A 17,804-nucleotide genomic window follows, 5' to 3' on the forward strand; every position below is an offset into this window, starting at 1 on the left:
AGGCCCTGCGCAGGGAGCCGGCGGCGCGCCCAGGCTGTGACGCGCGAGGGGGACGGGGCGGGGTGCCGGAGGAGGCGGAGGCAGAGGTGGAGGAGGCCGGAAGTGAATAGGGCCCGGGTCGGTCCGGGCGTTGCGGGTTTAGGGCCTGGGATCGCTCTGCCCCAGGCAGCTGCGGAGCCCGTGACGGAACGGAGCGGCGCCATACCGGCCCTGAGGCCTGCTGACCGGTGAGGAACAGGGGTCGGTGTGGGGAAGGGTCCTTTCTAGCTACAGGTCGCACCCCAGAACACTGTTCCCAGTCCCGAATTTCCGATCCCCGCGGCCCAGTCTGGTCCTCGACCCCCCGGCACTCTCTGGCCGAGACTCTGGAGCCGGGTGTCTCTCGTATCGGTAGCCGATACCGGAGCTCCCACTCTCCGGTTCCCTGTTCCGCACCTCCGCAGCGCCATCCCAGGGACCCCCTCCCCTCCCGCCCCCCGCGACTCCCTGCAGCCCTCCTGTCTGTGCTTGGCCCCAGGTCCCACCCTCTATTCTCAGGTGTGGGCCCTGACAGCGCTGTGTCGCTCTCCCCTTCTGTGAACCCAGCGCCTTGCTCTCCTCCCCGGGACAGGCAGGCTCAGCGCGCCCTGCGGAGGTCCGCGGCGACCAGCATTGACCTCGGAGCGACGGCGGGCGGCCCCGGGCATGTACGCCCCCGGAGGCGCAGGGCTGCCCGGCGGGCGCCGGCGGAGGAGCCCGGGAGGCAGCGCTCTGCCCAAGCAGCCGGAGCGTAGCCTGGCCTCGGCTCTGCCGGGTGCCCTGTCCATCACGGCGCTGTGCACTGCCCTCGCGGAGCCTGCCTGGCTGCACATCCACGGTGGCACCTGTTCCCGCCAGGAGCTGGGGGTCTCCGACGTGCTGGGCTACGTGCACCCGGACCTGCTGAAAGGTGAGGGCGCTGCGCGCCGGCCCTCTTCTTTCTGAGCGATAGAGCCTCCTTGTCTGAGAGCGGAATGTGATGCGGGCTGGAGCAGAGATAGCCAGGGGCAGGCACTTGGCTTGAAGGAAACAACCCCATTCCTGCCTGGTGTTCATGCCCACCAGGTGGCTCTGTTTGGGGTCTGGCCCCTCATTAATTCTGATGTTATTCAGCCAGGCACCTACTTCTCACGCCATGCTAATCTGGACTGCTGCTATTTTCGGATTCTGCGGGGAGGAAGGGCGCTGTATATCGAGAACAGATAAGGGTGCTAGGCATCACAATTAGCTGCCCCCTTCCAAGGAACCCATGGGATATAGGAAGGTTTCTTTAGGGCAGCCTGTTGAAGGGAGGAAGAGGAACTTTTCATGTGGCTAGATTTTAAAAGGTATTTTGGAGTTCTGCTATAATTGGGTTTTTGCTAGAGAAAAAGGGAGTCTATGGCATTTTCGATAACCAGAAGTCAGTTTCATTGCCAGTCAGTAAAACAATTGGAATTTGATTCTTGGAACCTTTACAAGTGGTCTTGACTGTGGTAAGGTTGCTTTGTTCGTCATCCTGCTTCCTAGACAGGCAGGCAGAGCAAAGGAGAAAGGGACTGTTCTCTTTACTGGGCACAGAGGGGGCCAATATGGGGGTGGGAGTGGGAGTGGGGGGCTGTTCCAGGGAGCCCCATAGGTCATCCTGCCCAGCCCTGTTTCCAGTAATGAGAGGAAATGCTGTGTGGTATGAGGGCAGGACTGCACGTGCCTGGCTTCTACCCAAAAAATGGTCAGAGGACCCCAAGAAGCCTTTAGTAACAGCACAGTTTGTCACCCCCAAGGTCTTTTGAGCCATTTATGAAGGTCTTCATATTTTGTCCCTGGACCACCCTTGGGCTGTGATGCATTCCAGATGTTTACTGCCGCATGTATCAGAAGCATTAGGTATCTTCACATTGCCTCTTTAAGGATTCAGGCACTGGGATTTGAGGAAAAGGTCAAATTCCCTTCTGTGCTTTGGATTATATACCACTTCTGCAGGTCTGGTCTGAAAAACCCTAAGCTTGTAGCCTAATGTTGTCTTTCTCTAAGAGTTCTCTTGCTGTTTTGCATCTCTCTGTGAGTTTTTAAGGCTTTAGGATAGTTTTGTAGAGACCAGGATGGGAGTGTCTAGTTTATTTCCAGATTTCACCATGATGATGGCCTTTGCTGGTTTGGCTCATTAAGACCCAAGTTATACACACGATGATGGTGGCCTTGTGACATGCAGCTTTTGTCTGCCTGTAGCTGGTGGCAGAAAGGCCATCAAGCTTGCGTGGAGTCTGGATGGTTTTTCCCTCAGCACGTTGCCTTCTTTGGAGCATAGCTGCTGACTTTCCACCACCCTATCCAGGTCTTTGCCCTCGATCCCCTGCAGTTTCAGTGTTTCAAGAACGTGGTATCACCTACAAACCGGGAGAGAGTTTATGGTGCTTCTCCCTTTCAAATCATTCCTGGGGAGGCTCACAAAATTCGTGTGTTGGAGGGAGAGGCACTCTGATCCCATGTTCTTATTTTGGAGGTCCAGGAAGCTGTGGCTCGGAGAAGTGAAGTGACCTCTCCAGGGCCACAGAGCTAGGGGCAGAGCTGAGGCTCCTCACATCTGTTGACTCCAATATAAAATGATGCCGTCTCGTATGCTTTTTAACCTTTGCTTTACTTCAGTGTCGTAGAGAATGATTTCAGGAATATTCCACTTTGGAGTGCCTCCTTGTCAAAGGCATTTGAAAAATAAAAATAAATTCTTCATGCAGGTTCTCCTTTGTTTATGTATATATTTGCCCTTTTTAAGAAATTTTTTTTTTTTAAAGATTTTTATTTATTTATTTTGACAGAGAGAGAGAGACAGCGAGAGAGGGAACACAAGCAGGGGGGAATGGAAGAGGGAGAAGCAGGCTTCCCGCCAAGCAGAGAGCCCGATGCGGGGCTCGATCCCAGGACCCTGGGATCATGACCTGAGCCGAAGGCAGACGCTTAACGACTGAGCCACCCAGGCGCCCCTTAAAAATTTTTTTAAGCCAGATTTTGTTTTTTGTTTTTTTTTAAATATTTTAGTTATTTATTTGACAGAGAGAGATACAGCGAGAGAGGGAACACAAGCAGGGGGAGGGGGAGAGGGAGAAGCAGGCTTCCCGCGGAGCAGGGAGCCCGATGTGGGGCTCGATCCCAGGACCCTGGGATCATGACCTGAGCCAAAGGCAGTCGCTTAACCGACTGAGCCATCCAGGCGCCCCAGATTTTGTTTTTTATAAAGCATGTTGCCTTGATCTTTACATTTACTCATGTGTTTAGGGATCTTAACCCATGGATAGCTTTTTTGTGTGTGTTTTTTTAAAGATTTTATTTATTTGAGGGGGGAGAGGGGCAGAGGGAGAGGGACAAGCAGGCTTCGCACTGAGTGTGGAGCCCAACACAGCGCTCGGGCCCACGACCTGAGGTCATGACCTGATCCAAAGCCAAGAGTCAGACGCTCGACTGACTAAGCCACCCAGGCGCCCCAATTCATGGATAGTTTCAACCTGCTTTTCTGTGGCCATCTTCTTGGCTATTGCAAGCTAGGAACACACGGGTGTCCATTAATAAGAGAGGTGACAGACTATCACAAAACTATCACAAACTATCACAGAGGAAGGCAAGGAATTAGGAGGTCCCCGATTGCTTCTCTTCTTCCCGTACTCTGTACCTGTTGGGTTTTTGCTACTCAGTGGGCCTTTAGACATGGGCTGTTCTGTGCGACTATGTTGATCCTTAGGGCCTCACCCATGTCCTAAGATGGAAGCCTGGGATATTCTCTATCTCGGGAGGGAGCAGAGCTTCGGGGCACAGATCTGATGGCAATAGATGCTACCGGAGGGAAAACAGACCTTATCAAGTCTCTGCAGGTGAAGCGGGGTGGACAGGGCTGGCAGGCCTTGGAGCAGTGCCTTCCTGTTTCTCAGCCCCCTGCCTGACACCCCATGTCTGGCTTTAGTTTCTCCTGAATGTCTTTATTTGGTAGGTGCTGTCCCCACCTCCGCTTCACAGAGGTCACAGGCTCGGGGAGGTCAGGTACCACGGGCTTGGGGGCACAGCTGGTGTGCGCGCTGGGGACCCCACTCTCACCATCACACCTTAGCGCACTCTAGGTTTCTTTTTCCTTCTGTCAGAGTTGCCCAAGGCTTAGTATTTCCCCATCCTAGTGGAGTTTTTCTCACAAGCCCAGCCAAAGCTGTGCTTCTTAGCCCTCATTGCCCCAGCATTCTGGCTCGAGTTGGTGAGCCTGAGGCAAAGCCGCTCACCCTCCTGCTGTCATATGCTGAGCCCCAGGAGGCTTTAGCAAATGCTGGCTCACAAGATTTGGTCCTGAATTCTTCCGCTCCCTAGGGGGTGCCTGCTTCTCACACAGCTCCTCACCCCAGGCCCAGGTCCAGAGATATGCTCAGACTGCTAGTGGCCCCAAGCTGGGGGTGGGGGGGGGGGCGGCGCAGATAATCGTTCCTCCTGAGCCCCAGTCCCTCTCCGTCAAGTGTGGCCAGCAAAGGGAAGCATCTTTGGAGAATGAGGAAGTTTGGGTTTTGAAGTCAATGAATCACAGTTGACAACAGGCCACTGGAAATGCAGAGCCCTTCCAGGAAGGGCCAGGGTGCCTGCTGGGTGGTGACTACTGCTGCCGTCACTTCGAACACCTGCCTGGCCCGGTCTGTCCCCAGAGGCAGCTCTCCTAGGAGCTGGTATCTGGGGTGATACCCAGCCAGGCACTAGAGGGCCCTGTTGGAGTCCTGTGTCAGAAACCTGTCTGGAAGCCAAAAGTCACAGTGGGCTAGGCAGGTGGGATGCATGAGCGCTGAGAAGGATTTGGGCCGTGGGGAAGGGTCTCTAACTCACAGGGACTCCAGTGAGGGGCAAAGGGAGGGAAGATGAGACAGAAGAGGGGAACTGTCCAGAAGCCACTTTACCCTTCCTGCCTGCAGCCGGTTTGGGTCAGCAGGGGGTGAGAGCAATGGGCCAGTAGACAGGAAGAGCCAGGGCCTTCAAAACAAATCCAGCCCAGTGACTCACCAGTGACCTTGGGCAAAGTCAATTCCTTGGGATCCTATTACACAGCAGCTGCCTTCTTCCCTGGTGAGACTGGAGGGGACAGTCAGCAATAATTACCAAAATAAACAGCACAACTGGAGAATAGGATGTGTTCTCTGTCTACCAGAGTATAGTACATTGCACTGCTTGTTTGAACTTAAAATTAGGACCCTGCCCTGTGTGCCATTTCTTTCCACAAATAAAATAATACATATGTAACACTTAGGGATTTTGTTTCCCTTTAGCAGCCCTCGAGGTGGGGGATATTCGTTGCTCTCCCTGCCATACTGATGTCTGGCAGGGGGAAGAGAGAGACATGGAGATCCTGACCCTAGGAGAGTCACAGCTGGGTTCTGAGCGTGTCTGGGATAACTCTGCCTGGCTTCTCTGTGTGCTCTGAGACGCTCTGATGAGAGGCTAACTGGGACGTGAGGCAGACCCCTGGGGTATCTATAAGCATCACTCCAAGGGAAGTTTATATTTGGCTTCCCCACCAAGCCTGAGGGTTCACTCACAGCTTTGGAGTGGAGAAAGGCAGTCATGTTGAAACAAAACCCATTTGAATTTTGGGTCAAAAGCTCCGTCTCTGTACCACATCATCACTCTGGTGGGGCAGATTCTTAGTCTGGCTTTAATGGGCTCTTTCCCCGGCCCATACTGGCTGATGTGTGCAGACGAAGTACCAGCAGAAGGAGGACAGGCACACCAGGGATGACGCAGCTGTGGTCCAGCTGTACCAGCCCCGTGCCAAGGGAGTGGGCTAGTGGTAGGCAGTACGGGCTCATTCCTGGCATGGTGTGAGTTGACTATCAGCACAACCCTGTGTACGGGGAGCAGGTGTTACAGCTTTCATTTGCTGGATGAGAGAGCAGGGCAGTTAAGTGACTTGCTCAAGGTGACATAGTTTGTGGTCCGCCTAGGATTTGTTGCCAAGTCTGGTGCCTTTCTGGTGTTCCCACTGCTTCTAAGAGCCAGATTCTGATGGCTGCAGAAGCCTAGACCACACCAAGCAGGTTTTGCCCAGTAATTCCCAGCGTAAGCACTTTTCATGGCTTAATGATCCAAACCTTTCTTGCCTAGAATAGGTTTCATGCTTCCAGCCCCTTAGTGAGCTCAGTAGCTACTGGCTCTGAGGATGACTCTGACAGCATTCATGTTAACTTTTGACCCTTCATTCAAATACAGCTCTTTAGGATTTGATTGATTATATCCATCAGGGAAAAATGAAACAGCTAACTCTGGTGCTTGGTGATTCCGAGCATCATGATGCAAGGGAGCCTGATGTGGGTTTGGCGTCTTAACTCTGCTTTGTGACCTGGCGGAAGTCACTTAACCTCCTGGACTCTCTGAGTCCTCATCTGAGCTTTGTGATGAATCCCCCAGAGTGGAGTGAGGCTTAACTAAAATAACATATATTTTTTTTTAAGTAGGCTCCATGCCCAATGTGGGGCTTGAACTCACGACCCTGAAATCAAGAATTAGACACTGTACTGACTAAGCCAGCCAGGCGCCCCAACTGAAATAACATTTGACCTGTGTGCACAGGCTATTCCTGGAGGGGTACACCAGAAAGGACCAAAAACGTTTGTCTCCTGGGAGGGGCAGCTGGACATTTGGAAAGGGAGGAATGTCCTCCCTGAAGCTTTTTATCATGTGCAAGTTTTCCTTATTGAAATAAGTGTATTACGAAACATAAGACATATAGGAGTATATATAATTAATGTACATTTTTAAGGATGGTAATGAACATCCTGTACTCACTCTGCAGCTGAAGAAAGTGTCTGAAGCCCTACTGTATTACTTTTGTCCTTTAAAACTAATTGTTGGGGTGCCTGGGAGCTGGGAGGTGCAGTGGGTTTACCTCCTATTCTTGGTTTCGGCTCAGGTTGTGATCTCAGGGTCCTGAGATCGGCCCCACATTGGGCTCCACGCTCTGTGCAGAGTCTACTTGGGACTCTCTCTCCCTCTGCCCCTCCCCCCGATGCACGCACACTCTCTCTCTCATAAATAAATAAATCTTTGGGGGAAAAAAAAGTAATTGTTAAAATTTAGTTGATTTTTAAGAACCACAATTAAAGCACCACTCAGAGTACCTGGCCACAGTAAGTAACGCTGCTGGAATCAGAACACAGCCTGCTGCAACGCAGAGTGATGTAAGCCCTTACACCGCTCTCAGGTTATTCTTGGATGCGCTAGAAAACTTGTCCTGCCCCGTCCCTGCTACATGCCATGTGGAGCCCAAGGTGAACTATCTCAGAGAGCTTTTAACAATATACAAATAAAGGCAGGAAACCGTGTCTGCCTCCAGGGGCTTTTCTTTCAGTGAGGCCTGTGGGTTTCTAGACTCCTCCAGGCCAGCTGTCTTAGGCTCTGCAGGGCTGGGTTAAGTGAAGGCTGGCCCTGGCTGCTGGCAGAGCTAATGCACAGGTGAGCCTCTTGGCTGCAGACGATTTCCCAGGGTGGATGACTGGGCCCAAAACAGATGATTAGCTGACAAGAGAGTGACAGATAGTTCTGGGGCAGCTTAATAGATGACCTGCAGCCAGATCAAGGCATATGAGACTTGTGTGGGCTCAGCCAACATCTGCCTGGTGAATTATGAGCCTGAAGCAGGGAATGCATGCCGTCACAAAGCCCCAGAGTCTCTTGATACCTGGTCGGTTCTTCAGTATGGGAGGCCAGACTCTCTGCCCAAGACCCAGTGATGTCAGTGTCCATTGGTTTGAGTCTGCTTTGTGAGGTTCAGGTCCCGTCTCTAGGTTCTTGGACTTTTCTTCAACAGTCTGCTTTCTTCTAGGTCCAGGATCAGTGTTTCTTGGAACGTAGGGCTTGGCCCACCTGCATGGGAATTACCATGGGCTGCTTGCTAAAATCCAGATTCCTAGGCCCTGCTTCAGGCCAAGAGCTCAGAATCTGCGGGGCCTGGAAACATGCTCTCAGCCAGCACCCCTGTGATTTTCATGCCCACTAGAGTGATGACCATGATCCCAGAGCCTCTCAACCTGAGATTAGGACTCAGGAAAGGAGCCTATAGTCTAAGTATTGCCAGCCCTTTCCAAATTTTCCTAAATCAGTTGACGACCCATGGCCTAAATGAAAGAACTTGCCCATGGCTGGACTAGAGAAAAGAGAGGAAGTTAAGGCCCATTTCTCTTTATCAAAGCTTAAAATGGTTTCTTTTTGGATCAGCCTTTATTCTGTGTGTTTCTGGGAGCGCTAGTAGTTTACATAGATATGAATCGGGACCGATAGTATTGTCCAGGTGAATTTTCTTTTAAAAAAGAAGAAGGTGGGGCACTTGGGTGGCTCAGTTGTTGGGCATCTGCCTTCGGCTCGGATCATGATCCCGGGGTCCTGGAATTGAGCCCCTCATCGGGCTCCCTGCTCCGCGGGAAGCCTGCTTCTCCCTCTCCCACATCCCCGGCTTGTGTTCCCTCTCTCACTGTGTCTCTCTCTGTCAAATAAATAAAATCTTTAAAAAAAAGAAGAAGGTGTTAAAAGTCTTAGAAGTTCGCTCTATGTGTCTGGTGTACGGTTGTCACCCTGGGACCTCCCTTCTTCTTGACTCTGGGGACACTCTGAATGTTGGGTCACCTGTTTGAACATCTTCCTTTCTCTTGGTTCACGCCCTCATTGTGGTAGAGCATGCACCCCTCAATGGCTTCACCCTCACTTTAGAAGGTATTGGGGGCTGTCAATTTCTGAGTCTGTCAGGCTTTTGTGGTGTAAACTAGTCACTTCTTAGCTTTTCCCACTTTTGGCTTATACTTGGGCTTATCTAGTCCATTGAGTCTGTTCTCAGTAGGTCCAACTCCTTTTAATTTCTAATTTCCAGAATTTTGTTTTGACCCTTTTCTCTTTGTGTGGGTTTATGCCTTAATTTCTTTTTCCTTTTGTTTTAGTAGGGTGCAGGGAGGGAGAGCAGAAATAAATGTGACAGTCTAGTCTACCATCTTTCCGAATTTATTCAGCACTTTTAATTCTGTGTTCGTCTAAACTGCTTCAACTTCTTTCTGAACAAGGGACTGAATGAGTGACTGGATAGACAATCAGCATTAATCAGCCTCTGTGGCTGTCTCAGATCAGAAGTCCATGGGCTTTTCCTGCCAGCCTAAAGCACGCTTTAGCAGAGTGGGCTAACGTGTCAGGCTAATGGTCAGGGTCTTTACATATGGTTAGCAGAGGGTGGCGATTACAAGGAAGTGGAGCCCTGCACTTAGAGTGATTTTGTTGGAAAGGGAAGAAGGACTCAAAGCACATGGGAACCTGTCTGCGGTTCGTCTCCTCTGCAGGCCAGCTGGGAGCAGGAGCTGAGACTGCGCCTCCCAGTACTCTCCTGGTTCCCCAGGACTGTGGTGCAGGGGGACCAGCTCTTCCCGGTGGGAGGACTTCCTGCATCAGGGTGTCACTTGGGGCCCTGAAGATTTGGTTCTCCCCCTACAGATTTCTGCATGAATCCCCAGACGGTACTGCTCCTGCGGGTCATCGCCGCCTTCTGCTTCCTGGGCATCCTGTGTAGTCTCTCTGCGTTCCTCCTAGATGTCTTTGGGCCTAAGCATCCAGCTCTGAAGATCACCCGTCGCTATGCCTTCGCCCACATCCTTACAGGTAAGCATGGGCCTGCTCGCATTGGGGAAGGAACTGCCACAGGGCGGAGGCATCCTGTCTGCAGTTGCAGGTGGGGACGAAGGGGCTCTGTGAGCGGATGCCATTCCAGATGCTCATTTCAGCTCTAGCCTCTCACAAAGCAATGGACTGTGATAGCAGCTGGCTGCTTTCATTTGCACGGACGCCTGCCAGGACCACGAACCCACTCAGCCCAGCTGTAAAGGGGGAATATTGTTGGTATTCCACAAGAAATCTCAATGCTCTCTAAGAACTGCAGCTGGAGCTCAGCTGGGTTCGTGGGGCCCAGAACAAGCGGGGAAGGAACCACGGTGTCTCACTGTGCCTCCCCCTGGAATGCATGGTCTCATCGGATTCTCTCCTTCCTGCTTGTCTGCACACCACCTTTCTCTGCTTAGATGCAGCCTCTCCTCTCACTCATGACTGGGCTGATGTGTTGATTTGACCTGTGGTGGTGCCTACTCCAGCCCCCAAACTGCATGACCTGGTCTGTCCCTTTCAAGCACCCAGGGACTTCTAGCAGCTTGGTATCCCAATTCCAAATTCTTGAGACAGAGAAACTGTGGCCCAGAAGGAGTCAGGCATCTGGCCCTAGCCCCTGCCCCTGCCCAAGAATCCCATGGCGAAGAGAGCTCCCCATCACAATGTCTGGGACCAGGCAGGTTCTCTGAGAATGGGGTTTGGGGAGAGAGGCTCAGTTGGTTCTTTAAGCATCCTGGCTGCAAGGTGCCTACTAACTCCCCTTCTCTGCTGTCTGTCTGTCCCCCAGTCCTGCAGTGTGCCACCGTCATCGGCTTTTCCTACTGGGCTTCTGAACTCATCCTGGCCCAGCAGCAGCAACATAAGAAGTACCATGGTTCCCAGGTCTATGTCACCTTCGCTGTTAGTTTCTACCTGGTGGCAGGAGCTGGTGGAGCCTCAATCCTGGCCACAGCAGCCAACCTCCTGCGTCACTACCCCACGGAGGAGGAGGAGCAGGCCCTGGAGCTGCTCTCCGAGATGGAGGAGAACGAACCCTACCCAGCAGAGTATGAGGTCATCAACCAATTCCAGCCACCCCCGGCCTACACACCCTAATGGCAGCCCAGGGCTTTCTTCTGCGGCAGCCCCTCCCCACTCTGCAGCGCCTCTCACACCCAGAGGAGCTCCTCTCCCCAGCAGGCCTCACTGGTAGGATCCTGACCATTTCACCAAACCTTCCCAGGAGAGACTCTGCCTTTAGGGTTGTTCATGTATCCCTACTCTCGAAACCTGGGATTCACTGATTTTATATAATGCACTGTTTCCCCCTCTTGTCACCTTCCTGTCCCTTCGCGGTCACTAGTCATTACCAACCAGGGATGGCCATACAAGTTTTCTCCCTTCATGGGCCATAGCTTTGAGACTGGGACTTTCCCTGGGGAGCTGCTGACGATGGGCACTCCCAGATAGAAGTGTCAGCAGGTCCAAAGGGAAAGGGGACTGGGCCCTGTAGGCTCACTTCATAAAAGTCAGTGTTGTCCCACTGCTCTAGCCCTGGACTGATCCCCACCCCCCATTCCTACCTGGAGTGCCGCAGCCCCGGGCCGCCCGCTCCATGGAATTCTCTGCACTTTAGTCTTTGGACTTCCCATCACGTGTGTTCTGGTTTTATGGGAAGAAGGAATTGCTGTCGGGAAGCAGAGTGGCACTCTCCCCGCCCTGCCCTTGCTTGGGTGGCTGGAGCCCAGGCAGGGAAAGTAGCAGCTGGTATGGGCCTGAGGCCCCCTGGTGCCCATAAAGGATCAGATTGGGGGGGGGGAGCAAGTCTCCCTAGTCCCTTCACCTTTTAAAATGTGAGTGGTTTTAAAAGGAAAAAGCAAAACCAACCAACAGCAACAATACTCTTTTTAAACTAGTGATAAGACTTTGTCACTTTTTCAGACATGTAGCCCATTCCTTTTGGCTCAGCAGTGTTTTGGGCCACAGCTCCCCCCCAGGCAGCTCCTCCCTGAATCTCTCCCAGCAGAATGCAGCCTCTTCCCTTGCTCCCTCCCCCACAGGGACCTGGCTCCCTGGGCCCTTCCTGTGGAACCCAGAGCCCAGTCAGTCGGCCCCAAGGGGCCGAGGACGGTGGCCTGGCTGGCTGGCCAGCGTGGTGCTCCTCAGGACGGTGGCACTGAGATGTAACCTGGCCTCCGTGCAGGAACAGGAGCCACAGCAGGGCAGGAAACCCACGACTCTCCACACAGGAACCGCAACCAGTGGGGTCCTGTTGCGTGAGATGTCAGAACCACCCTGTCAGACCAGCAGACCTGGCTGTGTCCCTCAGGCTCTGTGTCCCCTAGACTGTGACTTGGGGCAACAGCTTGCTGCATGCCCCTCTTCTCTTCTCGAATGTACTCTGGTCTTGCAGTGTGCTACTGGCTCTTCCTCGCCCAGCCATCACTCTGACCATCCCATTTGCCACACACGGCTCTGGGTCTGGCTCAATACTCGGCCCTGAGATCTGGGGCACAAAGTGGGAGAAACTTGAGAGACCTTCAGTGTGGATCCAGATGGCCAAGCTTCTTTGGAATCAGTGTCCAGTGCTGAGCTGAAAAGCAGATTGGATCCCAGTTTCCTTTCACAGGCAATAGGCAGAGCAAGACTGGAGAATGGATACCACTGTTGAATTGTGGCTAGAAGGGGACTGTCTTGTCCCTCGTCCTTCTTCAGCTAGTCTGCCTGGGGATGTCTGGACAGATGCCTGTGTGGGAGGTGAAGACCATGTCTGTGCGTGAGTGAGCAGCTGCCTGGAGTTCACTGTGATGCCAAAGTGTGTCCCAGGGTGACTCTCAACACTCTTCCAGACTCTTCTCTTAGGCAAGAAAGACTGCAGTATGATACCTGAGCACAAAGCCAAGGAGCTAAATTAAGTCTTATGTCTTTCTGTAAAGCCTGAGTTTGCCTTTGGCAGATCTCCAGGGTGTGGCCAGCTCTCTCTGACCATGGGTATCTAAGCAGGCAGACCAAGAGAGCGGGCACCAAACACGCATGCCAAAGTGACCAGTCATCTCATGAGGACCCAGATGTTCCACGTGATTCAGAACCCACTTTTTATTAGCTCCCCATACCTCTGGCCTTTCTCTTTTCCCCTGCCATCCTGACACTGATAGTTTGTCATATAAACTCCCCTGGTTGTGTTTTTTTTTCTAGAAAAAAAAAAAAGCAAAACAAAACAAAAAAACAAATTACAAATAAGAATGTAAATGCCAATGGCTCCCTGTCATTTTTCTGTCACAATCTCCCTGATTTGGTTTGTTCCCTTCCTCTTAGAGAAGCAGGAGAAATTGATGAAGTGTGTAATTAAAAAAAAAAAGTGGGGGGGGACTTGCATGTGCTTACTCCATGCAAGGCATTTTCACCTCTAAGACCCTCCTAGTCCTGACAACTTCCATACCACTTCCAGGAGCAGTAGATGCCTCCAGCCCAAGTCCCTGACTTCAAACCCTGAGCTCTTCTCTGCAGCTGCTAGTTAGCTGCGGAAGAGAAAGCTGCTTCTGAACTCCAGCCATTGTGTGGGAAGAAACAGACTTCTTCAGAGCTAGGACTTGCAGAAGGAGCTGCATTTTCTTTTGAAACCACAGGGAATGATTACTTACAGGGAGAGGCATGTGAGTCAGTTCCAGGAGTGTAACTTGTGGAAGAGCTCCCTAGTGTCCGTGCCTCTCATGGTTACCCACTTTCCCTTCCTTCAGCCGACACACTGGGCCCTGAGTGGATATCATGGTAAAAGAGCTTCGGGCTCCCTTTGAGAGGCAGCCCATTCAGGTGCTCTTTTTTTGTTCTTTTGGAAGAGTATACATCTTTCTTGAGAGCTAGGAATGTGTTCTCTCTCATTTCATTTCAGACATTTACAAATGGCACCTTGTGTTGTATACAAGGCACTGTTAGGCCCCATGAGAAGAAACGTGATGACCATCGGCCCTGTCTCCAAGGATTTCATATTCTTAGTTCAGGAGATGGACTTGTTCACAAAAAGGCAGTGAAGTAAGTGGTCTAATGGACAGTTGGGGAAAGTGCTGTGCCAAGAGGGGAGGCTGGTTGTGACCTGAGCGATTACGAAAGGCTTCGTGGAGGAGGAAGCTTGAGCCAGGCTTGCAGTGAGGGTTTGGAGGTAGGGTGTAGGGAACTCCCACTGAGGGAATAGCAAGAGCAGAAGCACAACTGGAGGCCAGGATGTGGTGAGAGAAGAGGTTAGAAAGGTGAGAGGGGCTCATGTAAGGCACCATAAGCAGTGGGGAATCCTGGACGGGTTTTGAGAAAAGAGGGACCCAGGTGACAGTGTGGAGGAAGCTCAGCCTTGTACTGCGTGGAAGAGTCTGAGGGTATGGGAAACGGGAAGTGGTGTGGGGGCCTGGTAGCTGGCAGAAGGGGAAGAAGAGAGCAGTCTTGGCCCCCAGGGCCTGGCGTCTCACGACATGGAGGCAGAGCCGGCAGTGCGGGCCTAGAGGGGCTCACGGATGAGAAGATGCAGGGTGTGAAGGGCAGCAAGGAGAGAACCTTGGGGAACAGAGGAGGAGGTGGTTGCATCTTGGGGAAGAGCAGTTTTCTTAAAATAACTAGAGAATCTTCAGCTGACGTCTCCCCCACAAATGTCCACTCCATCAGCCACTAAATTCATAGGTCTCAAGATTCTGTGGGGAGACAAAGGAACGAATACACTTTCTGGCCCTTGGTTTCAAATAGCTTAAAATCTTGGGAGTGGCATTTTATTTTATTTTTTTAAGATTTTATTTATTTGAGAAAGCGTGCGAGCGAGCACAAGCAGGGGGAACTGCAGAGGGAGAGGGAGAAGCAGGCTCCCCTCAGAGCAGGGAGCCCGATGCGGGGCTTGATCCCGGGATCATGACCTGAGCTGAAGGCAGACGCTTACTGACTGAGCCACCCAGGGACCCCAGGAGTGGCGTTTTTAATGGGGGTTGGGAGGTGCATGGAGGGGAGAAAATGTCTCCTCTTTGAATGGGGTGCCTAAAGTGAAAGCACTGTCAGGGACACACTTTGAGAAGATATCAGTTCCTCACTTTGGGGAAAATGTGGTCTAAAGAGTTTGGTAATGAAAAACTTTAAAAGAGACATCTGCGGTTCCATCTTATTTAAGGGTTTGTATGGCTCTGAGAATGGGGCTGAAGGCACAGGGCCTGTAAGCAGCCCTGTTTGGAAGCTTCCTGTTCTTTTTGTCTCTGTAGCAAAAATGGCAGCTAGCCCTGTAAAGGATCTTCCCTTCATGGTGACGTCTGACTAGACACTGTAGCTCAGTCCTCCACCTTGGTTTTACCTTCCTCTGGGGTCCTCTCACCTAGATTTCTAGTGCCACCACTATTGCCAGGAAGTTGCCTCTGGAATAACCTTGGGGTGGTAGGTGGGCTTTGTTTTAAAAAGGGGAAGGCTGTCCCTTATTCGTTCTTTCCCACCTGTTTGCTTCTAGTTGCTCTGTAGTAGAGTGGTGAGAGAAATTTGTATGTCCACTTGAACACATACACTATTATGTTGACAGGCTTTATATCTTGTTTTTTACATTATAAGTTCATTAGGAGTAGGGGGTCATGTTTTCTTATGCAATGTTCCCTCACCAAATACAATGAACACAATGTGCTTTGTGAAGGAGCAAATTTACAGCATATAGTCCTTGCCCTCAGGGGCCTTCCAGTCCAGCTGTCAGGAAAGAGGAAATCTATAAGGCAGAGACCTGACAAGGGCGCTTGATGCCCCTTGAGACTGTAATGGTCCAGGAAGGCTTCATGAAGGGGGAGAGACTTAATATGGGCCTTGAAGAATGGGTAGGCTTTCATGAGAGAATAATATAATCAGTGATGTGAAAGCAGGAAAGAAAGGGACAGGCTTTGGGGGACAATGAGTGTTTTGAGCATTGGTGATAATCCACTGGAGGGGAGTGATAAGGTGGATGGACCCAACCCATGAGGTCCTGGAATGCAAAGGTGATATCAGAATACTTAAAGCTGTAGGATACAGAACTCTTAACACAGAACTATCTTAATTAAATAGAATTTATTGTTTCCCATAACTGAAAAGGTGACCTGGCTGGATCCAGGTGTTCAGATGATGACGTCACAACACTATTTCTCTCTCTCTCTCTCTGGTCTGCTCATGGGCCCAGGCAGTCTCCTTAAAGGTGGTGAAGATGGCCAACAGCAGCCCTAGGCTCACACTAATCTCTTGTTTAAGGACTGGGATGAGTCTCTTTTATCCAAGGGATTTTGATCTGGTTCTGAAAGAGCTGACCTGAGGTGTCTTTAACCTGGTGGTTTCATATACAGCTCTATCCTTGATGACAAAAACAGATGCTTTCATGGATTGTTTCTAAGTTGTGAATTAAGGGAAACTGCCTGTTAGGAAAAGATTGCACATATGGATGAGTAAGTGGATGAATATTGTCAATGCTTTCCGTTCTGAATAATAGATGAACAGAGCTTCGGGTTACATACCATTTTGAAGGGAAGAGAAGGCAATTACTGCTGCCTCTTTGCTTGACAGTTGGGAGTCCAGGGTTTGCCTCAGACTCAGACAAGTTACTTTCCAAGTACTTGGGGAAAAGGGACCAAGGCATGGGCATCAGAGCCTAATTAACTTATAGTAGGCCCATTTAATTCTCTGGGGAATGCCTATCCTCAGGTATAATGCCTGAGAAATGATTTTTATCTATGCTGCTAAGTCAATAAATTGGTGCTTCCTACTTCTGCCTAGATCCCCAAACCAGGAGAGATGATGTCCAGTGTAGGACCTAGAGCCTGCATGAGGAACCTGCCATGAGGAAGGGCAGGTCAGAGGGCAAGGTTATCTGCGAAGGGATACCAGAGAAAATCATCTGGAGGGGAGTATGCAGTGTCCATAGTACTTTCCAGGCAGAGAGAGCCCATGACCTGACTTCCAGTACCAGTTCTCTGGACAGACATACTCTACTGAGCGTGATGACAGAGGCTCTTTCAGGTTGGATCCCCTGAGCAGCAGACAGAGATGGAAGATTAGCATGTTGTATTGGAGGTGCTCTCAGGTTCAACACGTATGGAGGAAGGGAAGGAAGTAGTCTTGGTTAGAGGGAGAAGTTCTGAAGCTGGGATGGCCTTTCGAGTTGTCCTGAATTGGGGTGGGGGGATCAGGCCTTTATAGGCTAGCTTCAGCCAGTCATTGGATGCATGCTGTCCCCAGAGAGGAAGGTGTTACCTTGGGTGAGGAAATCTATCACCTGAGGGCAATTCCTGAAGAGGGTTGATAACTGAGGGCTGTTCGCTAACAATACTCAAAGTAGCAAGGGGCAAGAAGCCCTTCAGTCCTGAAGGTGGACCTGGATGGCATATCATTGTGTCCAATATTCCTTATGCCTACTACTCAGATCCATTTCTTTGTATAAGTTTTGGGGGTAGCTTGATTTTTTGGGGGGAAGCTGATGGTTAATGGGATGAGTCACATTTCCCACCACTACAGCTGGTCTTGAGCCCCCAACTGTTATCTTCCTCCTCTACCATCCATTTTAGGTGCTTCTCACCCTCAGGAAGCACCTCTGCTGAGCGCCTGGTCACCATGTCCTTTTCAGGCCTTGGCTGCTGCACTTCTCTATTTACTATCAAAATTGAGGAAGGGTATAACAAAGAGACAGCCAGCTGGACTGTGGATGCCAAAAACATCTTCCTCTTTGCTCCCATTGTGTAACTGCAGCCCTGACTCTTCCTGATAATCAGGGTCAATTACTGCTGCCAGGATGGTGACTCCTGCCTCTTGCCTGCTGGTCCCTTGGCATGAAGAGCTCAAAGTGCCTAGTGGCACTTATAAATTAAAGTGCAGTGGGATTTTTGCTATAGCCCCTGATGAAAAGACTTCCACTTTGGCAACCAGGACCTCAAAATCCTCAAAGCTCAGACTTGCAGTGACAGAAATACCCAATGGGATCACTGGGCTTAATGGTAAGTGAAGCCACTCCTACTTCCACCCCTTGCTCCCTGGACCTATCTATTCTTATTGGGACATAGCACCATATTGACTGTTGACATAATGTACACTGTGTTGTAGAAGGTGGTATCCCATCCTTAGTTGGTACCATCTCTGTGCTGGAACCTCAGCTGTGCCTTCACAGGCCATTCCTTCTTTCTGTTCTTGCTGGTATCTGGATGGTACAGACTGTGGTAAGG

General features: G+C 51.1%; 1 protein-coding gene across 4 annotated transcripts; it reads left to right on the plus strand.

Moving 5' to 3' along the window:
* The first annotated feature begins 80 nt into the window (after positions 1–80).
* On the plus strand, positions 81–12,876 carry TMEM127 (transmembrane protein 127). Of its 4 annotated transcripts, none has more exons than XM_064572172.1 (4): positions 81–227; positions 611–928; positions 9,478–9,642; positions 10,430–12,876. In XM_064572172.1, exons 2-4 carry the CDS (start codon positions 685–687, stop codon positions 10,735–10,737), a joined length of 717 nt encoding a protein of 238 aa, XP_064428242.1. In that variant the 5' UTR covers positions 81–227; positions 611–684; the 3' UTR covers positions 10,738–12,876. The 4 variants fall into 4 exon arrangements, with proteins under 4 accessions (XP_064428242.1, XP_064428245.1, XP_064428244.1 ...); XM_064572175.1 differs by having other exon boundaries at positions 88–227; positions 538–928; XM_064572174.1 differs by having other exon boundaries at positions 88–227; positions 586–928.
* The last annotated feature ends 4,928 nt before the right edge of the window (positions 12,877–17,804 follow it).

This window comes from Mirounga angustirostris, unplaced genomic scaffold, assembly GCF_029215605.1.
Source record: "Mirounga angustirostris isolate CCGP_5_RB_7025 unplaced genomic scaffold, mMirAng1.0.hap1 SCAF_10, whole genome shotgun sequence".
NCBI classification, from domain to species: domain Eukaryota; kingdom Metazoa; phylum Chordata; class Mammalia; order Carnivora; family Phocidae; genus Mirounga; species Mirounga angustirostris.

What these genes read in the sequence shown, in the direction of transcription:
- TMEM127 (XM_064572172.1), top strand. Translation starts at nt 685, where the DNA reads ATGTACGCCCCCGGAGGCGCAGGGCTGCCCGGCGGGCGCCGGCGGAGG. An exon ending in GCACCCGGACCTGCTGAAAG is followed by an intron (nt 929 to 9,477) that starts GTGAGGGCGCTG and finishes CTCCCCCTACAG; the next exon opens with ATTTCTGCATGAATCCCCAG. An exon ending in CTTCGCCCACATCCTTACAG is followed by an intron (nt 9,643 to 10,429) that starts GTAAGCATGGGC and finishes TCTGTCCCCCAG; the next exon opens with TCCTGCAGTGTGCCACCGTC.